The following is a 25,843-nucleotide window of genomic DNA, read 5'->3' as shown; positions in this document are numbered from 1 at the left end:
TCTGGGTAGCTCAGTTGGTTAAGCATCCGACTCTTGGTTTTGGCTCAGGCCATGATCTCACTGTTCGTGAGTTTGAGCCCTGCGTCAGGCTCTGTGCAGAGTCTGCCTGGGGTTCTCTCTCTCCTTCGGTCTCTATCCCTTCCTTGCTCTCTCTCTCTTGAAATTAAATAATCTTTAAAAAAGAGAGAGAGAATAACCAGTGTCAACTCAGAATCACAGAGGACCTTTGAAAGCTAGTCAGGCTTTGCTCTGAATGCTAGATCTAGTAAGCCTCATCCTGGGCCAGCCAACCCCGCCCTTGAGCTCAACTTCTGTACCTTCCTACTGATGCCTTCCCTGTGCTTCCTGGGTACAGCATCTACAAAATATTTCTCTCTTCTTTGTAATAGACATGTGTTCCCATCAACGCTCTGGTTCTACAGCTGACATTTCACTTCCTTAAGAAATGCTTTTAAGCTTTCTAATGGGCTGTCTTGAGTTCACATTGTCATGGGGATCTGTTCTTATTTGTCTGTTTACTTTTCTTGGGTTTTTGTTTTTTCCAATCTAAGTAATATGATCAGGAGGTAATGTATCCTGCTCTCCAGCTGCCCAAATTTAATTTTAAAGTCCTTCCTATTTACAGTGGAGGTGTTTTATTTCAATTCTGCTCATAAAATGAACAAAGTTAACAAGATGTGCCTGAGATAAACAGTCTTCCAGAGATCATGTTTCTGAAGCACGACTTAGCACATTCTGTCCAATTCCACCAAAAGAACGTAAGCCTAGTATAAAAGGACATATTGAAATATGTGGGCAGGGAGTGGATAGGAATAGGAAACAGTGGATGGAAGAGAGAGATGGGCACAATAATTGCCTTGATTTCAATGAGCTGAGAGAGAAATTCTTCCCTAGATTCGTCTGTCATGACAGTGTAGGTAGAGCACCCGGGTCTATGAGGAAGTAAAGAGAAAGTGGTGACGGAATTTCCTGGATAGGAAAAGGCATCTTAAGTGTTTCAGAGCTGGTTGATAAGGAGGGCCATAGATTTTCAATAACTTATGAAATACACATCTGTCACAGACCAGTGGATGAAAGCCAGTCCTTACTTGGAAGGAGGATTATGTTCAAAAAACGATCCGATGTCTTTATCTTTTTTATTAACAAGGCTACAAGTAGAGAAGTCTACAGTGGGTGGATGACAAAGGGGAGAGATTTTGTGGTAATTTGTTGAATATGGTTTATTCTTTATCCTCTTTATGCTCCATTCCACTCAGGGCATGGCACAAAAAAAAATGACAGTTTTAGCCTTGTACAACTAAAAAAAAAAAATGCTTTCATTTAAACACATGAGTATTGCGATATCTCTGCTTTATTTTCTTTTTTAATTAAGCACAATGGAAACTTTAGTCATGAGCCACTCCACTCTGTCTCATTAAAGCTTGTGACTCACAGGCTTTGTGATTGGGTCCCATAATGGGAAAGTGTTTATTGGGGCATGGGGGAGAGATTGTTGCTGAGCTGCTAATGATACCATATGTGTCCAAATCTACATTCTTATTACTCCCGTGGCTCTGCAATATTATATCCATTTCTGCCATGCAGTGTCCATGATGGCAACTCTGAATTGATCAACTGTTACTCAGAAAGGCGGCTGGTTGGGTATTTCTAGGAAAAATCTTTGTGGAAAAAGGAGCACCTACTATGTACTATTAATGGAATGGAAATGGGTTTTTAATATTAAAACTACTTGGGAGGATTAGCAAGCAGTAGTAAACTGCATGACAACTTAAGAATGCTTTGCACTAGCATGCTATCCTGCTGTTGCCATTTTCATTTTGCTATGCAGAGTTTATGCTATAATTAAGCAATTGTGCTGTACAGCTGGCTCTAAAATATGAACTTACCCAACAAAACATTTAAGAATGAGTCAAGCAGGTATTCCTGACTCCTTTACCCAGAGAAAGGAAAGGACGGATTTTGCTTTGGTAAACGGAAACTTGCCCTTTATAACCCTATGTACAAGAAGTAGGCATCCTGTAAACCACCAGCAGAAAGGGTTGCAATAGATGCACTGAGCTAAACCAGAATGAAAATTGTCTTCTTCGGTGCCCCAGGAAAGACAGGGAAGGGGCCCAGGTAATCACTGTAATGGATAACAATGAAGCTTAGAGTGTCCAAGAGAAAATGCTTACCCAGGCAACCTTTACTTTGATGTGGTTACAGGCTCTCCTTTTCAGGTGTTTCCTTTAGGTCATTTAAGTAGATCATTCAGTAGACAATGTGGTTAGATTATTAGATGTAGCCTGGGGATGTTGATTGGAACCTGCTATTGTATAGATGTCTTTACCCTTGATTTAGTTTCCCAACTGCCTATTCAGCCTTCTCTTATCAATGTACCCATCAGAAATGAGAACAAACCAGCATTCAACTGATATTTTGGTTGTTGAACTGTGGATGTTGAACTGACCTATATTACATCTTGACAAGAAGGATGGATTAGCTATCAGGTAGCTCAGCCTCAAAGATTTCCTCTCTCCTTCAGACCCCTGTGGCATTTCTCTGGCTTCAGTCTCATGACACATCTAGGTAACTAATCCCCTCTGAAGCAGACTGATTTAATCTTTTCAAACCGCAGCCCTTAGTTTTATATCTGCTAGAATAAAGGGAGAGGGAGCGGCCTTCTCTTATTCCTCAGCTTCAGGCTGAACACCCCACCAATTTCACCCTTCTGTTCTTGTCAATGAGGCATGCACCTGCTATTGACCCCTGGCTGTGATCCTCAGAGGATAGAAGCCACTAGGTTCACAGCAAGTAGAAAGGGCGGTGGTCAGAAAACTACCTGACTCTGGTTTTTAAGCTTAGAAAAGTTTCTTGACAATCATACCACATAATTATCTTTCTGGAAGATAAATGTTCTGGCATAAAAGCGTTGGATGTTTAGTTTAGCTTGTAATTTCGATCCTTGGACCGTTATTGGCAAAGACTGCCGAATCTTATTCTCACTAGTCTTGGGGCATTTATTTTCTTGGGGAGAGCATTTAGGTGTGGCCATCTGTGATAGCAGAACACTGAGGTTCTGTGCTCCAGTCACAACTGACCAAGCAACAATCACACCCAAATATTAAAGCGATCATTCAGGGCTGGCGGCTGCATTTCTAGGAGAAATGCAACCCTCGGGGACAACCAAGGAAATCCAGCTATTCTGTTCAAAGCTAAATAAAACCTAAGAATTGTAGGTCATCCGAGAGTCAAGCAATGTCATTGTTAAACCACCAAAAGAAGTTAGGAATTGAGGAACTGCTTCAGGGTCATGTTTGGCACAAAAGGAAAAAAATTAGGATGGAAATTCCCAAATTATAACATGACCTAGATCCTTCACAAAGCTCTTGCTCCCATAAAGCTGTCGCCCACTGCTATTTTAATCAAACCCAGCCTTCATTGGAGCACTATCCTGATGCAGCTAGTTTTAGCAAGAGCACTTTGGCGGAGTACCAGTGACAAGCGCAGTGATGTTGGCACTATTTAACCAGACTGCGGTTCGTCGCTTCCTGCAGAGATGGTAAAATGTAATTCATTTCTGTTGGTATTGGTAGCCGTTCTCTGTCTAAAAGGGCAGAACATGTTCTGCTGTTGGGCTCTTACAAACACATCCCTTTCCCACTGATGTTAAAACAGACCTCATACACCTCCATGGTTTCATAGGCTTCGCTCTTTTTCCCTCAAAAAGCTGAGTCGCTGTTGCCATCAAGGGTCTCTGATCATATCTGACAGACATCTCAATATGAGTACTCGGGAAGCAAAGGATGCTAGAAAAACCATGCTTCAGGAGGAAAGGAAATAGAGGAATGGAGAGAGAGAGGAAAGGCTCACCCAGCATTTTAAATTCATGGAGGGATTTAACAGAGATCTTGGCTCCAGTGCCACACATAGTCCAAACCTCCTTGTCCTCTATTTTATTTCCACTACAGAAAAATGGATACCGAACAGCCACTGAATTACACACGTGTGACTAAAACCATACATGGCCAAGATCCACAGAGAGGTTCGTTCACTTTACTAACAAACTGCCTAGAACAACTGCCGGAACTATGGCCATGGCTGGCTCTAAGGAAAGAGCTAAGCTTTGGAACTTCACAAGCACATATGCCTACGTGTCAACTCGACTAGGTCATCAGGTACCCAAATATTTGGTTGAAAATCATTCTGTGAGAGTGTTTTCAGATGAAACCAACGTTTACACTGGCAGATGGAGAAAAGCAGAGCGTCCCCCATGATGTGGGTGGGCCTCGTCCAAGCCGTTTCAGGCATAACCGTCCCCTGAGTAAGAGAATTCTCCTGCCAAACAGTCTTTGAATAGACACTTGGGCCCTAAAGATTTTGGACTTGCCAGCTTTCATAATCACATGAGTCATTTCCTTATAAATAATTAATATATATCATATATAGATAGATATAAGTATACTTCTGTATAAGTATATATATATATGATATATATATGACATATATATATATACACACACACATATACACACACCTTATGTATATATAAACCTTAAAACAGCTCTCCAATTTTAGACTTGAGATCTAGGCTGACCTAGTACACTTTCAGTGCTGGGAACTCCTTTTGGCCCTGAACAGAACTCTTACTCCAGTGACAAATGCCTGTGTACCACAGTACAAGTGGGAATAAGTAGCATTCACATATTTGATCATTCTTTCTTACCTTAAGGGCTAACCATCGTCTGTCTTCTTCCATTAGTACCTCTAAGACTTAAGTTTCAGTCAACTATGGTTGAAGCCTGATAGCCTCAGATTTTCCCCAGGTGTTAATCCAAACGATGATGAATAAAGAAGATTATTATCATGATCATCTAAAATTCAGCCAGTAGCCAAATAGTTATATTGTTGATGGTTTCTTAGAACACAGCCAAGATTTGCAGGCCTCATTGTATCGAAATATATGGCTCCGTGTTAAAAAAAAAAAAAAAAAGTCACACCTCAAAAGTGTTTCAGAAAAAATGTGGTAGTCAAGGGTGGTCACAAACACATTTCCTTAAACTTCATGCTATTGTTTGTGTTAAGTTTCCTTACATTTTGGAAGAGAGATGGCCTTCTGAGGAAAGCAGATGGTTGGAATATTAGAGAGCATGGCCCTGCCATCACAGAAACTGGTGGTGAGGTTGTCTTCTGTCACAGTCTCTGTGGTGTATCTGACACATTTAGGGTCCTCAGCACTTGCACTGAGAAAATGAAGGCACTATGGGCTATCAGTAAGTGGTCACTTCAATGTATTATCCTTTTAACTAATGTTTTAGCCATCTAGATTTATTGTGAAAATACAACAGTTAGCATGTTTGAATATGCTGGCTTTCAAGGCTATCCAGTCATATTGATGCAGAAAAATAAATCCAACTTAGATAATCCCTTCATACTGTCATGTTTCCAAATAAAAAGCAACACATATTCCTGAAAAGATGACAGACTACTGAGCTATATTATTTTTTGCCAGCTATTTTCCAAGACAGCTATTTAGTTCCAGAGAACACGTGTCCTGAATCTCTTGTTTTTTAAGGGCCTCAGCAAAACCAAGTAGCTCATCTGAGTAGGCAAGTGAAAAAGGGATTAATATTTACTGAGCACCTACTCTGTGCCATGAAATATTCATGTATATTCTTTTCTCATTGAGCCTTGACAGTAATCAAGTTTTCAGTACTCACATAAAGGAGTTAAGCAGTTAGGTGATTTGTTCAAGTCACAAAGCAAGTAAGGGACAGCACCAAATTAAAACCTATGTGATGACTCGATCTTCCCATACTGTCTTACTCAGGCAGACTGTCACTCGCAGACAGTAATAGTATAACCTCAGGAACCAAGCAAAGCTTGGGAGTTTTGAACCCAACATTCTATTTTGATGCAAAGTCACCCATCTTTGCAAGTGTCGTTTTTTTTCCCTCCATTTGTAAGGTAACAGTCACAACACATGTCCTGGACCATAGAACCATGGTCTCTGGAGATTATTAAAATTATACATATACACACACAAACATACACACACCCCTTTACATATATGCATATATATATTATAAATGCTTTATGGTGCGGTGAAACTCTTGGAAGAAATAAAAGCATATGGTGATCAGTAACAGAATTTCATCAAACTTAAAAATGGCGGGTACTAAAAGAACTGCTAATCTAAAAGGTAATTTTAAACATTTTCTTAAATGAGTTCTCCAAAAACGTTACTCGTTCAATTAATAAGTACACTCGCTTATGGAAGTTCCAGTGAGAAAATATTTAAAATGACCCCATCTCTACTACAAATGTATTTGCCTACGTTTCTACTCTTTTCACTCATTTCCTTTTTGCTCTTGGCAAATGACTTTGCTTTCTGCTAACATATTTAAGCAAATGAATGGTCACCATGTTTCCTTTCATATTGTGGACAAACATTGAAGATGTGAAGCAGAAGGTGTTACCTAGAATGCAGAGACCATCTGTGCAGTTTTCAGATTCCTGGCTGAGCCCTTCACAGAATTTGCCCCCGTTTCTTGGGGGTGGTGCCGTGCACTCCCGGATCCGCAAATGCTCGCACTCTGGGCTGCAGACTGACCATTCACTCCATACTTCCCAGCTCCCATCCACTTTAAGGGAAACAAATGGAAGCCTTGTTAGAATGAATCGGGCAGCTGTCAGGAGACTCACCCCAGGACTGCTGTTGTCCTTAAAGCTGGATTTTAAAGAAATCACCACCACCATAAAAAACAAAATAATTCTGCTTATCTTCTCTCCGTGATTTCCTTCCTAAAGACGGAGGCTAACAAAAGCGGTGGTGTAATTCTCTTGCTATTTCAGGAGACCAGTTACTGAATTTAGGCAAGCATTCGCATTATCAGTGTTCTTGGATTGGCTAATAATGTCATTACCCATTCCATTCTCAGTCTTTCATGCCCAGCTGTGTCTTAGATGGACGGGTAAAATATGTGCAGTAACCACTAGTAATCGCTGCTTCTTTGTGGGTTGACAGTTTAGAACTAGACAGTAGTAGGAACTATCTTTAAGCCCTAAAAGCCCTAAACAATAAAAAGTTAAACCTATATGTATTTTGACAGTATTAAAGTAAAACAGGTCAGTCAAAGCCCCAAGACACCAGGACTTAACATAAATAGAATTTCATGGGTCATGGATTGCTGCTGTATGTAGAAACGAACAAACTAATTTTAATTCCACTAAAAATTGACCCTAGAGATAATGGCAGCTGTTTGAGGCAATTGTCCCTTTACCTCCTAGGAATAGTCCAACCATGCTTATGTGGGTTAAGATCGTGCAATTTTTAATCGAGAGCAATTAGTCAAGAATAGGGTAACAAAAAAAAAAAATACTGAACTTGAAAGCAAAATGTCCAAGAACTTGTCTTGAGTGTGTTCACTTATTGGCTCCTCAGCAATCCCTTTGACTTACTTTACTATTTCTGTCAACTAGGGGGTAGGAAAACTCACAACACAGAGTTGAATGACATCGCACTTATAAAAGTAGCTTGCACAGTACCTGGCACATAGTAAGCACTCAATAAATGTTGACTGAATAGGAGTTTGGAAGGAAACTCCAGGAATAAGCTGTTGGTGAGAGCCTCAGCTTAGCTTTCAGTGGAAGTAGATCTGAAATTTTAAAGACCCGAGGCTCTAGCCTAGCATCCTTGGAGTTAATGTTTTATAATGCACGGGAGGCCTAGGATCAATTTGTTTCTCAGTGGGAGGACATGCTTTCCATAAAGAAAGTCATCTCCATCTCATCTACTCCTCATTGTATAAATTGGGCTAGAGCCAGGAAGAGATGAACAAAAGAGCTTATAAAAGCCATATTTGGTAAAGGAAGTGTCTATTCAGAAAGGAAGGCGAACATAGGCCAAATGCAAAATAGCAACTCTGTGATACTGTACAATCTCTGCTGGTTTTACTGTCAACAAATACAAAGCTGATAAGGTGAGTTGATTGGTAATTGATGATAAAGGGTCAGATGTCTGCTACCTGCTTTGTGCTCACAGACAACTCAATCCCTGCTAGGTATTGTGCCATCAGATGGGAGAACCCAAGGAGAGAAGCAGATGGCTCAGCCCCACCAAACACGGCTAGTAAAGAGACACTTCAGAGCATGATGGCTTACTGATGGTGAGTGTCCAGGATCATCTATATATATATATATGTCCCCCAGTGGAGGTATTTCACCCACGTTCTTGCTATTATAGTGAGTTCCACATTAGCACTTTGGACAAAGGCTGCATTCTGAGAACGTGGGAGAGGATAACTTTGGGAAGGAAGGTTATATTCAGTGCTTCACACCAGCTTAATCGTGTTGGTGGATGAGAAGGGAAAAGGGAATCTACACATATCTCACCAGGACAAAGAGAAGTGCACGTTATTTTCTGCACTGACATTCCCTCACAAAAGGCCCCACCATTGAGAGGAGCTGGGTTGGTGCAGGTCCGGGAACGTTTCTGCCATCCTCTACCACAGCGAACATTGCAGGCTGACCACTCTGTCCAGGAAGACCAGCCTCCATTCACTGAGAGAGAAAAATGGGGAGGGGAGAAAAAAAGGAGAGAGGTTTTTACTGATTGCCTACTATGTGCTAGCCACTGTGCCAAGGTGTTGTGAGTTTGGCATCCAGGGACCAAGAGACCCTGCAGACCCACACTGGCCACTCGATCATGGGGCAACAGTGGGGCTTACCTCATCTCTGTCCCTCAGTCTACTCATCTGACACAAGAGGGACACAGGATTTTCTTTGTGGGGAATTAGGAAAAATAGGATGAATTCATCAACCTATCTCTAAAGCACTTGGAAATCTAGAGTACAGGCAGAAAATATCAGCATTTGAATTTCTATTACTTAAAATGCTTCAAAACCCAATCCCAGGACTCTTCGACTGTGGAGGGGAATGACTTTACTTAAATAGCCGGGAAGTTTTGTTTTGTTTTGTTTTGTTTTTTAATGTAATACCTGAGACATTCAGCAAATAGTGATGTTTGCTTTTGAGGCATTTCCTATGCCAGGAGAGAAAACTGCCCACAGCAGTTCTGGGGAGGCTGGGGGTGGATGCTGGGTTTGGGAGGGCTGGGAAGCAGAAGTTGCCCACCTCAATCCTTTTCAAATATAAACACAGTGGGAGAAAAGAAACTTTTAAGATTAGTTTTAAAAGACAGGGATCGGAAATGTCACTGTCGGAGGGATCGGGAATGTCACTATCTCATGGACGTCCCATACTGGAGGTGAGAGCAAACACAGTACAAGCAACAGGGACATGTTCTCACCTACCAAATGGGAGAGGCAGGAGAGAGCACAGTAGTGGATGACCCCTGAAGTCCTTTCAGCTCTACACACTGAAATCCCTCTACTTTGCTTTCCGTCCTCCCTATCCATTCCTGGCATTTGGGCTGGTCTTACCATAAACCACCACCGTGGCTGACAGGCTCCTCCTCTTGGCCACGATGTTGGCTGCCATGCAGGTGTAATTGCCGGAGTCGGAGAGGCGCGCCTGCCGGATGATGAGGTTGTGGTCAGCCCTGGTATCAATGTTTTCATCTTGCTCGGAGTCAATGGGCTCCTCATTTTTCAACCATTCCACCTATAAGAAGAAAGGAATGTTCACTTTACCAGTCATTTGTAAACAAAACAAAACAAAACAAGCAAAAAAACCAACAAACCTCTTTCCTGGAATTGGAAGGTGGGTAGTTCCGGCATATGGGAGGGAGACAGACGTTCCTAACCTCTAGAGCCACAGCAGTGATTTTTTATTTCTCTTTATTCCATTTCCCATCCCTTTTATTTAGCAAATTTGGTATATTCAGGAAATGAACACTCAAGTTAATAAACTGGAGGCAGGAAAGGAACATAAATACCTACTGACTTTGACCCATTTTTAAGAAACGCGGTGGAAGAGAGAAAAGAGGTGACTACAATTAGGTCATTTCATTATATTTCATCTTAGTGCAAACTCTGATGGTAATGACTACGTGTCTATAACAAGCCCAAAATGCAGCTCACAAAATCAACACATCCATGCAGAACTTGTACTTTGTGCTGAGAGGATATTATGCTGTCAGACAAGGTTTCATGTCCATGTTTGCATTTGAACAAATTTTAAGAAAGGTGTGATAATGTATAAAAGGCCAATGTAATACACATTTGGGCAATCACAGGCAATTAAATTCAAATCTCAGTGTTCTCTAGTTTTGGAGATACATATCTTTGGTGATCAATTGCGTTACTCTTTCAATGATGCAACAGACAGTGGGTTAGATGCCCGGCACATTTAATGCCCAGCCTCTCTTTTGGAGGAGAGGACTTTTAATACCCTCTGGGCACAAGCTACTTCCATCTTGATTTATTTTCTCTAGATCACTCCTGGATAACCTGTTTTCCCCTTTCTAGTTCCACTTTTATCCTACCCTTGGTGTTATACTAACTAGTATAAAGTGATTATTTAACATTACTACGGTTATTATGATAGAGATAATATCATCCCTTCTATGCCTAGATGATATTATCTTCCCTTCTAGGCACAGAAGGGATGATATTAGGTGGGGACGATATATTAGCAGTCCTATAACGGACATGATGAAGGCCAGGAAGATATACACTATAGATATTTGATAATTATAGTATTAACCATAATCTAATGAGTCGAAATCACTTGACTTTAATTATCATATTCAGTCCATTCTAGTCCTTTTTGTGTTCATTCAGAGGCTAGACTTATGGCTAACAGTGAAATTAATAGAACTGCCATGGTAAGCATGGTTGACAGGTTATTTGCCCGTGAGGCTCAGGGTAGAGGCAGGAGGAGAGCTATTTCCAGGTCAAGTGATGAGAATGCAATGGCGACTAGGAAAAATTGGATGGAGAAAGGCAGGTGGGCTGATCCTATCGGGTCAAATCCGCACTCATAAGGACTTGCTTTTTCTGCATCGACGTTTAATTGGGGCAATCATACTACCCCTTCACTTTCCTTCAGCACCTAGAGAAGACACAGATGGAACCTACTGCTCCTCTAGCCCCTCATCCTCGCCCAGCTGGGGTGTTCCACACTTAGTGCCCCTATTTTATCAGGCAAGCCAGTTTCACCCAGAACAAACCGCCTTCCTTCCTCATTCTGTCCTCTGCTTCCACATCCAAACATCTCCACTTCCTAGTGTCATCTTGGTAGCACTACATGTATCTCATTTGACAATAAACATTTAGCTCCAGCTACCAGCATGTGGTATATACACAGACATTGAACAGACGCATTATAACCATAATTTAACCCAGAAAGCAAGAGCGGTGGCTACACCAAAGAGACATCACACAGAAGGAAGCATATGCACTGGGGGACTTTGCATCATACCCTGCCCACCACTGGTGAAGATAACTGAAAGTTGGTTTTAGTGTAAGATGCCTCATTCCTGGGTGTCTGGGAGGCTCAGTCAGTTGAGCGTCCGACTTTGGCTCAGGTCATGATCTCACTCACTGTTTGTGGGTTTGAGCCCCGCATCAGGCACTCTGGTGTCGGCACAGAGCCTGCTTCAGATCCTCTGTCCCCTCTCTCTCTGCTCCACCCCCGCTCACGTTCCCTTGCTCTCAAAAATGAATATTAAAAAAAATAAAAAGATACCTCATTACTGTTTAAATCCAAAGAATTCTAATTTACCAATAAACAAGGGGCAACAGTGGTAGAACAATTTGTAGAACAATTTGTAGAACAAATTGTTTATCAGTCTCTAATAAAAAGGGATTTACCTGTCATAAGAAAACCTATTATGGGGCGCCTGGGTGGCTCAGTCGGTTAAGCTTCTGACTTTGGCTCAGGTCATGATCTAGCGGTTCATGAGTTGGAGCCCCGCACTGGGCTCTATGCTGACAGCTTGGAGCCTGGAGCCTGCTTTGGATTCTGTGTCTCCCTCTCTCTCTGCCCCTCCCCCATTCATGCTCTGTCTGTCTCTCTCTCAAAAATAAGTAAACATTAAAAAGAAAGAAGAAAACCTATTATGATCTTTATAATGAAATTTACCCCAAGTACCGCTCCATTAATGAGAGTTTAGAATACCTAAAATCATCACCATCCAAAAGCTACCCTCGAAGAGGTCAATTTTAGAAAATAAAATGGCACACAACAGCCAAAAGAAGTCTCAGAACAGCTTTTACTATCAAGAGGGGATGAAAAAGGAATGTGGTGCAGGGCCAACCATGAAGTAAAGAAGAACGCCTGATCACCACCCCCAGGAGTTCCTGGAGGGCTCAGCCATGTTCCAGCCTGGATGGGAAGGTGCTAATAATGACCCCAAGCCCAAAAGCACTGCTCAGTGTGACAAAGCAGGAGAGTGGAATGGATTTTAAAACACACCTGGCCACCAGTCTGTGGCAAAATGCCCTCCATTACCCACTGACACTCATATTTTGCAGTCATTCATTTATTTATCTGATGAATATTCAAACACGCACTGAATGTCAGAGGTGGTCTTGAGAATTGGGTAAAATGAGATCAACAAAACCCTCATTGCCTCTTCTTACATGGATCTTATGGTTAATGGGTAAGATGGAAATAAAGAAGTCAATCTACATCGCCACCAGAAAACAAGAGCTGGGAGTAACACTGTCACCAATATCTGGGATGAAATGCTTACTGTAAGGCCAAGAGGAATGGACTTTTACAATCACCATCATGGCTATGACACTGGAAAGAACAAACTGGTCTGCTTAAATTAGGTCTGGGAGCTTCTGTTCCACTCTACTCTCCTAGTTCAGAAACTGAGTGTAAACTGCCTGGTTTTCTGATTGCTAATTGCCTTACTCTTGCTATTTGTGGTACCTAGAAAGCTGCTCCCTCATGTCCCTACCCACGTCTTCATTTACCAGAGATCCCCACAAATAGCTGGTCAGTATGTTGGACAAATCTGACCCATAAGCAAATTACTTCCAGAGAGTAAACAGCCAGAAAGGGCTCTGGAGACCAAAACCAAAGGAGTCCCAGCACCTGAAAATAAAAGAAAGCCTTTTTTTTTTTTTTAATAATAACATTTATTTATTTTTGAGAGGGAGAGACAGAGCACAAGTGGGGGATGGGCAGAGAGAGAGGGGGACACAGAATCCGAAGCAGGCTCTAGGCTCCGAGCTGTCAGCACAGAGCCCAATACAGGGCTTGAACTCATGAATCCCGAGATTATGCCCTAAGCTAAAGTTGGATGCACAACAGACTGAGCCACCCAGGTACCCCATCAAAGAAAGCCTTCCTGAAGGAATTTCAGCTCAGAGGAAATTAAAACCACCATAACCAAGTAGAGGTTTGGCTTCAAATTGAAAACATATAAAAATAAACTATACACAAAAGTAAATAGCCAACAGACCAGGAAAATATTTGCTAAAAGTCTGGAAGAAAGGAAAAAATATGATCCAAGGAACCTTAATCTCAATAGCTCGAGCTCTCATAAATTGATAAAATTTTTTTTCTTTGGTAAAAAGGATTTTTTTTTCCTTTTTTTTTTTTTTCTGTATTTTTCCTTTTTTTCCTGTATTTCCATCCTTGGTAATACAGCATAAAGATAAAGGAAAAAAGAGATACGTGGCAATTAGAAATTGAGTAATTATCCTACACAACTAATAGAAAAGTTAGACAATGTAATGCAGTTTTCCTACCAAAATGCCAAAGAGTAAAATTATACACACATACATAGACACACACATACATATAGTTTTTATTTTTGTGGTTTGATCTTTGCTCACCTTGCAGAGAATGGGGCATTTCTGCTATTGCTTCTCTACCATTATCCCCTTTCTTAGCAACCCCTTTCAGTAGCAGCCTCTACCTGGGCTGTCTGCTGCTTCCATACTTGCCTCCACAGTTGATTGTCCACAAAGGGATCAGATCATGTCACTTTCTGGGTCTAAATATTTCAATGGTCTTGAATCCCACTTAGAACAAAATCGCAAATCCTTACACCAAGGCTAACAAAGTCCTTCTCAGTCTGGCCCCCCAATTAGTTCTCCACCTCAGAATCCCCAGGTAGCCCCTGCTCACTCTACTCCAGCCCTACTGAAATCCTTCATGTCCTAGAATGCTCAAAGCAAGTTCCCAACTCAGGGCCTTAACACGTGTGGATTCCTCTGCCTGGAAGGGCTTTCCCACAGGCACCCCATGGCTCAATCTCACTTTCCACTCAGGTCTCAGAGCAAAGTTACCTCCTCAGGTCTTGCCTAACAGTCCTTTTTATTATAGCAACCCCCCTCTCCTCTCTACTGCTCGCCCTGTCCACTTCAATCTTCTTCCTAATATTTATCTCCATCTGATAGTCTTTTTTTTTTTTAAGTTTGTTTATTTATTTATTTGGGGAGAGACAGAGATAGTATGAGTGGGGGAGGGGCAGAGAGAGAGGGAGAGAGAGAACCTCAAGCAGGCTCCCTACTGTCAGCAATGAGCCCAACACAGGGCTCAAACTCACGAAGCCACGAGATCATGACCTGAGCTGAAAGCAAGAGTTGGATGCTTAACCAACTGAGCCATCCAGGCATCCCTCCATCTGATAATCTTAAAGATAGTAATGCTTTATATGTTCTCATTATCATGATCCCAGGAATTTACTAGGAAAGTATTGGGGCTACAAATGAGGATTTAGTTATTTATTTTTCCTCATTATTGTAAATTTTCTTTCTTTCTTTCTTTTTAATATAATCGTCAAATTGGTAACATACAGTGTGTAAGGTGTGCTCTTGGTTTTGGGGGTAGATTCCTGTGGTTCATCGCTTACATACAACACCCAGTGCTCACCCCAATAAGTGCGCTCCTCAATACCCACCACCCATTCTCCGCTCTTCCCCCCTCCCATCTACCCTCAGTCTGTTCTCTGTATTTTAGAGTCTCTTATGGTCTGCCTCCCTCCCTCTCTGTACAAACAAGGATTTAAACACCATAAATTGTTTTTGGTGGAGAAAGGGAGGGAGGGGGAGAGGGAAGGAAGAGGAAAAAAGAAAAACGTGTGCCAAAGCCACACATCAAATAGAACTTTGTTTAAATTAATTATGATTCAAAAACATGATTTCATGTTACATAGACATGAAAAGTCATGATTTTAACTAGTGAAAACAGAAAAAGCTCCTCACGTATGAAGAGTCAAAATTAGATGTTTAGTGTTACCACAAAGTTATAAAACAAACACACATATACTTAAAAAAAAATGACTGGAAGAAAATGTAGTGTGTTTACAGGTGCTTTAGGAGAACACTACAGGTAACTGTTCTTTTCTTCCTGGTGGTTAATTGTGGCACATTCAACGAAAAGCTATTTAGTGATCTGAAAAAAAATCACGTTAGCTTAAAAAAAGTCTCATTTAATTACCATGTGGCACAGTGGTTTTCAAATTTATATTTAACCCTGGAATGTTTCCTCAGTTCAATGCTCCTATGAAAGCACAAGATGAAAAATAGATAAGGAAATTTCTTATAACTGATGAAGAGCCACAGATGTGAGGGACCCTTAGGTGTTATACCATGGCCATTCCCAGACCACTGTTTGCAGAACTCCAGGAGAGATCATTCATGTCCTTCCCTACGACAATCATGCCCTGTAGAGATGTTCAGTGTACCACCATATAAGTTGAACCCCCCATACAATCGACCCCCTACCCACCCACCCACCCACATGTACTATGGACGTATACAATGGTCTGCTGCTGGGACTCCCCACGTCATAGCTTGTAAAACACTGACAAAGGATGAATTAGGGATCATGGTTACATATACACGTTGTGGTGTACTTAGTGTTTATGGTGTCATGACTGAGGTCCCTCAATCCAATTATGTTTATAAATAAGCAGTGCATTAGTAGACTTCTAACTGTGGGCCCGTTTTTTATCTGTAAACTAATAGTTTATCCATTAAACGGACGGCAGGATCTTTATGAGGAAATCAGTTTGGTGTTTTCCGGGCTTATAAAAATGACAAATTGCTTTTGGATTTATGCTTTTGTCACTTAAAGAAATTTTAAAACATTTTTGATGAGCTAAGTGCTCCTAAATGGAGAATAGTTTAATAAATAAGATAGAAAAAGCACTCCCTACACCAGAAGTTGCAAACTCAAATGTTCCTAGGGGCCAAGGAGGGAACATAAATTACTGAAGTGGCCCTGGGTGCAAGACATCCATGCGCACTGCTTGCATATTAAAGACAAGGGGCTGTTCTTCATTTCCACGAAGGGATGAGCTCATGCTCATTTGTCTTAAAAAATGTTATTTCTTTCTGTCTCCTTTTGTTTTCCCACTTTAGGGAGAGACATGGGTATTAAAAAAATAATAAAACGAGTGCAGTAAAAATGGCAATGACCTAATTTTTGCTTAAAAATCTCTTGCTTTTGGGGTGTCTGAGTGGTTCGGTCAATTAAGTGTCCAACTTTGGCTCAGGTCATGATCTCAGAGCTCATGGGTTCGAGCCCCGCGTTGGGCTCTATGCTGAAATCTCAGAGCCTGGAGCCTGCTTCGCATTCTGTGTCTCCCTCTCTGTCTGCCCCTCCCTCCCTCCCTCCCCTCCCTCCCTCTCTCTCTCTCTCTCTCTCTCTCTCTCTCACACACACACACACACACACACACACACACACACACACACACAAATAAACATTAAAAAATTAAGGGGTGCCTGGGTGGCTTAGTTGGTTGAGCGACCGACTTTGGTTCAGGTCATGATCTCACGGTTTGTGAGTTTGAGCCCCGCATCGGGCTCTGGGCTGACAGCTCAGAGACTGGAGCCTGCTTCTGATTCTGTGTCTCCTTCTCTCTCTGCCCCTCCCCCACTCATGCTGTGTCTCTCTCTGTCTCAGAAATAAATAAACATTAAAAAAAATTTTTTTTAAAAGAGAAAAATTAAAAAAAAAATCTCTCGCTTTTCACGTATCACAGTAGAAGTCAAATTTCTGGAGTATTCCGTCTCAGTGTCAGGATGTATGGGGAAGTGGTGGCCATTTATGACAAAATGTAGATTACATGACCCAAGCAAAGGTGCAGCCACCAGTCACGTTCAGACTGTTGCAACCAGTGTAACCAGGGCTTCAAATTTTCAGGGGAAAATGGGGATGTATATTCTAATGTATTACTTCTTTCTTTCTTTCTTTCTTTCTTTCTTTCTTTCTTCTTTCTTTTTTAAAGATTTTTTAAAAAGTTTATTTATTTTGAAAGAGGGGCAGAGGGGTAGAGAGAGATGCAGAGAGAGAATCCCAGACAGGGACGTGGGGCTCGAACCCATGAACCATGAGATCATGACCTGAGCGGCAGTCAGACACACGACTGACTGAGCCACCCAGGTGCCTCACTCATGTATTATTTCTTGATTCTAACATGATGCCTCAAAATATATTGTGAGGGCCAAACAAAATATATTCATGAACTAGACTCACTCCCTCTTCTCCATAGATACACACCAGCTTTCTGGCCCCTCGTGCACATTACCACAAAGAGGAGTTCAATCTCCGTCACTAAAGTTCATTCTATTTCATTAACTCTGCCTCCCCCAACATTCTAACATGTTATGGTTCAGATGTATCAGAGGCCACTCTCAAGGCTTTCTCAGAGAAATGTCTGACAAGTATCATAAGGGCATGAATATTGAGTCAGATTATTTTGCAAGAGCTTGCCAGCGCTGGAGGGCCCTAATTATGCGCTTAACGAAAGCCACACAAATTTTCAAATTAGCATTATAGGATCAATACATTGACTACCTTGAGGCTAAGGGACATTTGTATCACTAAAGTCAAATGACCTCGTGCTAAGAGGTCATCTCTTTGACAGAGAGGCTTACCAGTGCAGAAGGTTACTGGAGGCATTCACCCCTCAGAGAAACAATTCTTCACATGCTTCTCCTTATTTGGTATAGATGGATAATCCCAGTTAGGAGTGTGTGAAGAAACTAGTTACTTAGACGTAATGAGCTTATGGATTTGCAGGATTGCCCGCATCTATTAGCATAGTGTTATGTACAGATGGCCTGCAATTTGCAGATTTTTCCAGTTTATAAACAAATCTGGAAAAGCAGACCATCAAAGACAATTAGATTTCATGCCAGATAGCAGGTTCCTGATCAGTCATTCCGGTTAGCCAGGGACCCAAGGTATGGAATCCACAAGCCTACAGATGTTCTCAACAATAGGCAGCAAGGAGTAATTAGATGGGGAAGGGACCTCTTTTGGAAGACTAATGGATTGAGGCTTTGTGGGAAGTTAATCTTATTCGAGACCTGGGTTATAGGTGAAAATGGCTGCATGAGACCTAACATTTCACCTCTTCTGACCTTTGTCAAAGACATTTATGTATATACACACATAAACCTTATACTTAAATGTTTATTTCCATCAGACAGTATGTTAGAATTCTAATGCTCGTGTTCTTCTTCTTAATATTCCAAAAGAGAATGAGAAGGCAGTTTTATTAACCTTTAAGAAATGTAAAAAAAGGAAAAAAAAAAAAAACCAGACCAGAAAGAAAAAAATCCATTTTAATAGGCAAGCTCTCTTCCCAGACAGGATCCCAAACCTCTTCTCCTTTGAATTCTAGATAACATCAACCTGACACTTTTCCTTCATATCCCAGAGAAAATGCCAATGAGGACCCATTTGTTGATAGCATCTACCAAGTATTCCTATCCTCCAATTCCAGCCATCTCTCTCAGGATTTGCTAGACTGGTTACAAAATCGAGTTGCTCATATATACTATAGATGTAACCTCAGATTTATGACCTTTGAAGGTACTCCATTCAGCTATTCATTGCCTGTGATCATTTTCTTAACAATACTACCCAGTGGCACTCTAAGAACATGAACAATGTTTTAAATATTCTTATGTCTTGCATAGAACTTTCTCCTGAGGATGTTCAATGGCACCTATTGAACACATTTTCTAGCTCAAACTGATGTGCCTACAAATTTAGAGAGTGGTGTGATTCGCATACACACATAAAACTTCAAACTACATCGTGGAGTAGGGTCAAAAGAGAAGAATAGCCTTGTTTTAGATCCCAGGGTTGAACACAGACATGATCTAGAGAGACATTTTTGGTGTAGTTGTTCTTAAATATATTCTGGGAGCCACTTGATAATTGCTACATATGGTCTTACGTCGAATTTCAGGTATTTGCTCCGAAGTATGGATTACATCAGAGGAATCAATGTTTCTTTCCTCCCTACTACATCTAAAGATGGCTTGGGAAGGCAACCTTGTCTAATAAGACAGGGTGGAGAGACAGACTACCTTAGGGAGTAGGAGACACAGAGCCAAGGAAATACTGGATGGCTGGAGCAACTTCCAACGCGTTCATTCCCTTTGTAACCTCTCAAACTTTCTGTGAAGTTACCATCTTACAAAATGACAAGCGTGATGACTTCTGTAAGAAAATGAACAGAAAGCAAAGGAATTCATTCTAGCTGGTAAGGGGCTAAATTGAGATGGCATCTAAGGATAGAGAGGTGGAAGAGAGTAGAGCAGACAGAGGTAAAGACAGGGTTCCATAGGAACTAAAGGGAAGGCTCTGGACTTCCACCTCTTAGGAAATTGGTCTAGCCAGTAAATTTCTCATTTACTTGAAGTCACATTCATCAGTGAGTATTTCCCAGGCATTTCTTCTGCAATCACTAACACTATACATGTGTTGATATAATCCTCAGAAGGTCTCCATGATATGACCAACATTTTTATCACCTCCATTTTACAGATATAGAAACAGAGATGTTAAGTACCTTGCCCAGGGTGATACAGGGTAGTCAATGGCAAGGCCAGAATTGGAATCCCAGAATTGCCTGCAACCACTGTGCTCAGTCATCCATATCACTTTCAAGATTTCGGTAGAATGACCATATGCTATTTGCAAAATTACATCAAAACATAGAGGATTGCCACCATGGAAGATAATTTTGAAAATATATGTCAGGATTTCATGATCATTCCTAAGGAAGAGCTGCAAATATTTTCTTGATAAAAGCCACATTGTTAGAGTGTATTGTCTCCTAGAGGGCTGATTTAAAGGACAGCTCTCATTTGACTATGTACATTCTGGTTATATTATACTCACTAACAGGTCAGAATGTGGCCGGAATTATTCTGACATCAAAAATTACTCAATATTTTTCCACATATATAACTCAAGAAAAGTTATGGTTAGCCCTCTCAAAGCGATCTGGTGTTTTATTTGTTTTTATGGCCATAAGCAGAAGTGAGTGGAACACATAGTCCATGAAATCAGGCTGTGACGATACAGCCTGCAGTCTTAAAATATTTAAGAAGGCCAACTGTATCTAAGTCTGTTGGGTGACGTGTAGAAAAGCATTCACTTTCCTGAGAAAAGGGCTAGGTACTTCTGGCCTTTTCCCTGTTTGGGCACGAATGGGATTCTAAAGACATGACAGCCATCTTGTGACCATGAAGAAAAGGCAGGAACTCACAGAAGTCTTGGTCATGGTCTTTGTATTCACAAGTGAACACACTGAGATCTAATACATTATCTCATTTGATCCTCAGAACTCCAAGGTAGGCAAAGAAAACCTTTTCATCCCATTCCACAGGTTACAGAATTTGCCTAACAGAACATCCTAGGAAAATAGAACCAGAACCATAGCCTTCAAATACTTACTCTGCCACAAAACATTGGCCATTTTCTTACATCTTTTACTGACCACATAAAAGTACCACTCCTTAACATTTCCCACAATTTGACTTGGCATTCTTGAATAAGTCTTAACTGGGACTCTTCTATTGTGTAGAGTGACATTCCTCAGCTCATAATGGAGCCTATGGTCTTCTAAGGTTAGGTTAGGCCATTACTTGCTTTGCTACTTTCAGATTAGATGTCACCTGTCTTCCCCTCTCTCCTTGATAAGACTTCCTTCAAGTTATTTATAACAGTACTATTAGGTTTCCCCCTTTGTCTTCCTTTACTTGCCAGGCTGTATAGATTGATTCTAAAGCCACCTACGCTGCAGTGTCTTCAATTTAACTCCACTTATCTGATTATGCATCACAAAAGGAAGCAGGAATTCAGCTTAATTGTGAAAACACAGCAGCAGAACCAGGCAAATGATAGAAACCTAATGATCACAGATTGAATGGCACTCACTGATGCTGAATGAAACGACAGATGTGTGTACCTGTGTAGAAACCTGAGTTCTGATGATGGAGTTTCATGTTCTGACATTGTAGGTCTCCTGTCAGATCAGTATCGTCCTTCAACTTCCCCTTAGTTATGAAAGTCAGCCACAGTCTCATGTTATTTTTTTTAATTCATTTTGACAGGTAAATGGTCTCTGAGAAAGTGAACACCCTGATCCACTGTTTACTGACACTGTAACACCATCACGAGGGAAGAATGAGCCTTGTATACATTAATGTAAAATATTTACAAGAATGATGATCAGAGGCAGAAGACAACACTGAACACACTTGGCATCAATAGAAGAACAGGGAGGGAGACACAATGGACAGGTGATTTGTAAGGGAAGGCATATGCTACCATTTGCTTTTCAGCTGTGTTTTCGATAGTGCAGTCCATCCTACTTTTTGCTAATTCTACCTTTGCTCATTCCCATCTGCTAGGGAAAAAGGAATTCTGGGTTTGAACCGTTGATGATGCAACATCTAGAAGATGCTTCCAAAGCGTGATATCCCAAGGAGTGATCAGAAACATAGTGTAACATGCCATCTCATTTTAAAAGACTATTTTAGGATGGCAAGAACTCTCTAACAAGATTACAAAGAGCTGGCATTCAGAGAGACTCAAAACTGTTTCCGTCGTCACATTTCCTCCCATAATTTCTGGTAGGTAAATAAGGTTTAAAGGTGGTGGCTGCGACACTCTCAACAATAGCCAAATTATAGAAAGAGCCTAAATGTCCACCAACTGATGAATGGATAAAAAAATTGTGGTTTATATACACAATGGAGTACTACGTGGCAATGAGAAAGAATGAAATATGGCCCTTTGTAGCAACATGGATGGAACTGGAGAGTGTGATGCTAAGTGAAATAAGCCATACAGAGAAAGACAGGTACCATAAGGTTTCACTCTTATGTGGATCCTGAGAAACTTAACAGAAACCCATGGGGGAGGGGAAGGAAAAAAAAAAAGAGGTTAGAGTGGGAGAGAGCCAAAGCATAAGAGACTCTTAAAAACTGAGAACAAACTGAAGGTTGATGGGGGTGGGAGGGAGGGGAGGGTGGGTGATGGGTATTGAGGAGGGCACCTTTTGGGATGAGCACTGGGTGTTGTATGGAAACCAATTTGACAATAAACTTCATATATTGAAAAAAAATAAAGGTGGTGGCTGCAAGACAGTAATTAACAGTTCCCTTTTTCTGTTCTTTGCTACCATGTAATGTATATTCATTCAAGTGCTGAGAAAATAGCCAGCTTTTTAAGGATTAAAGCATTAAAGGCTCCAAATGTTCATATCATAAACTGGTTTTAAAAGCTGATATCTAGTTACATACAATTGGATAAAGATACACCAACACATATCACTTACACATATATACACACCATTTGAGAAATCAAGTCTGCTCAGAATAAAAATGTCTCCATCAGCCACAGTGAAAGGCTAATCATGTAATGATCTACAAAGGAAATGCATGGACAGGTATGGATTAGCTCAGCTTCTGTATACTGGGTGGCTGAGAAGGAATTAGCATAATCATAAATTTGTTCCAATTACAGAAGGCAATTATCAGAGACCAGCTACAGCATTATCAAAATGAAATCACCAAAGTGCATCTACATTCCAGGTAGACGCCACTGAGTTAATAGTGCTTAAAAAAAAAAAAAGCTCTACACTCATTCATCTTTCATCTCTTTGATTACTATACACTCCATACAAGTTCCTTTCTAGCTGACAGACACAAAGCCACTATGAAAGAAGAAAAAAAAAATACATGCTGTAAGAAAAAATAAATCATGCCTAATATAATAACACCACTGTAAAGTCTAAAGCCTTGTATGGATAATTTCTCTAGATCAGTGGTTTCAGCTAGTGCTTTTTCAACTTTAGACTGTAATTCCCATACCTCCTTTGTGTTCTCCCCAAAATATTGATTAAGAATAGAACTGTGACTAAACCTGTCATCATCTGCTCCAAACAAAAGTTCTCTGTGCAGAAACGTGGTGCTGTTTTGCTTGGGTCACTCCACTGCTGTTCATACTGTTTTCACTCTGCAAAAATGATGGAAATCCTAAATGGCCTTGTTAACCACTCCCAACCTACAAAGACTACAGGAGAGTCAAACCTATTTTATAAAGAGGGCAACAGATTAAGTCTCCAAATTTTAGAGCTGAAAAGACAAGTCAATCTAATTAGCTGAGATTATACGTATCTATTAGAATGTGCCCAGCACTTAGGGGAACAGACATTAAAGAGTTAACTCAAGAGACGGCAGATTACAGAGAGAGACAGAAAGGTATTTCCACTGTGACTACATACAGTGGGTTGTACTGTTACAAATGATGGTGAGCCCAGGGGAGCTGGAGGAGGGAAAAGAGGAAGGAAGGAAAGAGAAGGGAGACTAATGACATTTTACTCGTACTGATGGTCTGCTATGTATTAGACCATTCTAGGATCTTCTACATCTTACGCCAGTTGGTGAGTGGGACATCTTTAAGTATGTTTTTACAGTTAAAAAATAACTAAGCAGTCAAGAACTGAAATATTCAAACATGCTCAAAATTCTAGCATCTTCATCAGCAAAAAAACAAAATCTCCTTCCTTTCTTGAATTCTTTGGCAAATACTCATTTCTAAGTCATTACGAGCTTCCTTCCACCCCCACCAACTCACTGGAGTTGCTCCTGCTAAGACCACCAGTGATCTCCAAGTTGCTACATTCACTGAATGCACACTGTTTTGCATCCTTACTTAACTTTCAGGGATGCGAACATTCTCGCAATTTCTCTTTTTTTTTTTTTTTTTTTTTTTAAATAATGCCACATGTTCTCTCTTCCTACCCTTCTGGCCAATCCTGTCCTGTCTCTTTTGTTGGCTTCTCCTCTATCCAAACATGTTGCATTTATTTATTTATTTATTTATTTATTTTTTTATAGCCCTCAGGATTAGGGCCCTCTCCACACCTCACTGTGCAGCGTCTTTGCATATCATATCACCAGACTCATGTGTCTTTCATGGATACACACTGGACATTTCCAAACCAGTACCTTCAGTTCACTGACCTTGAGCTATAGCCTCTTCTATTCAAATGCCTATTCAGCATCTTTTTGTGTGTGCTTCGAAGATACTTTAAGTTCAACCTGTGGAACTGGATTTGAAATTTTTTTCTTGCAAAAGTAAGAAAAAGGAGAAGATTTCTTTACGTGTTTGACATTATAATATTTGAACCTTACCATCTGAAAGTACAGATTCACTGAAAAAATTGGGAGGGTTGGTGACATAATAATTTCACATTAAAAAGCATACTTGATATAATGTATAGAATATATGACACAAGGAGGGCCAGGCAAAGCTAGGGCAGAGAAACCCTTCAAAGACTGTGATGGGTATGCACTAGGAGCCCTGATAAGAAGTGAAGGGGTAAAACAGAATGAATAGAAATTTGTGACAGATTTGATGTAAGACTTAAAGAGGTGGCAGTCAAAATATGGCACCTGTATTTCTGACTTGGACAAGTGATATAGGGAACATCAGATGAAAAGGGCATCTTTAGATGCTGTACTGATAGGCGCTGACTGAATATCACCTTGGTCCTAATATACACAGAGTACTCTCAAATCAGAAAGAAACAGACAAACAAACATGGTAACAGAAAAATAAGCTGAGTACTTAAATAATTAATGCAGTGACACAGTTAAGTTTATGACGCAGATAAGGCATTGAAATAAACATTAAATTTTTTTTAAATGTTTACTTTTAAAAGAGAGAGGGGGGGGGCAGGCAGAAAGACGGAGACACAGAATCCAAAGCAGGCTCCAGGCTCTGAGCTGTCAGCACAGAGCCCTATGTGGGGCTCGAACTGACAAACTGTCAGATCATGACCTGAATCAAAGTCGGACACTTAAGCGGCTGAGGCACCCAGGCGCCCCTGAAATAAACATAAACCCAGATCTCTCTTCAGCTTCAGACCAACATAGTCAACTGGTGCATATTTACTTCACAGGCTTCAGGATAAATTGTATCCAAGCCTATAGGCATATATAAAATCAAGCAGAAAGTGTAAGATGTGGGGGGCGGGGGCAAGGGGAGGGGAGTTAAGATACAACCATGAAGAAAAGCAGCATTTTAAGATCACAAAAGGGAAGAAGAGACTGCAAAAATGCATCGTTGATATTAAGGTAAGACAGAAATCAGAAATATACACATCATGGAAACCAAGAAAGAAAACATTTTAAGTAGCACTTAAAAATTACCACTGAAGTAAAAGGTAAGGATAGAAAAATCCCAGGCTCCATTTCAACATGAAGCTCCTCCTTTAGCATGTTAACTAAAGAACATTACTCTACCTTTGTTAATGTAAATAACAATAATTATGATAACAATAATGTTTTCCTCTTCTGTTCACTTTCCTCATTATTCCCTCAAATTTCTCCAAAGTTAACTGGCCACTTGAAAAATCAAATGGTATCTCTATCTCACTCCTTACAGTAAAGCAAACCCCAGGTATATAAAATATTAAAAATATAGTAAGAGAAGCCACAAAAGTACCACAAGAAAGCATGGGTGAATATTCTGGTGATTTTAGACTAGAAAAGGATTTCCTGCATGGTATAAAAGCAAAAGCCACAAAGACTATTCAAATTTAGAAGTTCAACATATCTAAAAAATGCCTTAAAGATAAACATAAAAAGATGTTTCAAACATATGACACAGT

The 25,843-nt window shown here is 40.6% G+C and overlaps 1 protein-coding gene across 1 annotated transcript in view; it reads right to left on the bottom strand.

The window, feature by feature from the left end:
* The window catches only part of UNC5D (unc-5 netrin receptor D), a 545,977-nt gene that overhangs the window by 93,993 nt on the left and 426,141 nt on the right, over positions 1-25,843 (bottom strand). Inside the window, exons 5-7 of the mRNA XM_047092087.1 lie at positions 9,423-9,603; positions 8,374-8,541; positions 6,459-6,623 (exon numbers count right to left, since the gene is read on the bottom strand). Coding sequence (XP_046948043.1) covers positions 6,459-6,623; positions 8,374-8,541; positions 9,423-9,603 — 514 coding nt within the window. The remainder of the gene's footprint in view (positions 1-6,458; positions 6,624-8,373; positions 8,542-9,422; positions 9,604-25,843) is intronic.

Source organism: Lynx rufus, unplaced genomic scaffold (assembly GCF_022079265.1).
Source record: "Lynx rufus isolate CCGP_SWC_20201006 ecotype Redwood Valley unplaced genomic scaffold, mLynRuf1.p SCAF_3, whole genome shotgun sequence".
Classification (NCBI taxonomy): Eukaryota; Metazoa; Chordata; class Mammalia; order Carnivora; family Felidae; genus Lynx; species Lynx rufus.
Note: the sequence above shows the minus strand (reverse complement) of the source record. Positions and strands in the feature narration are given on the sequence as shown.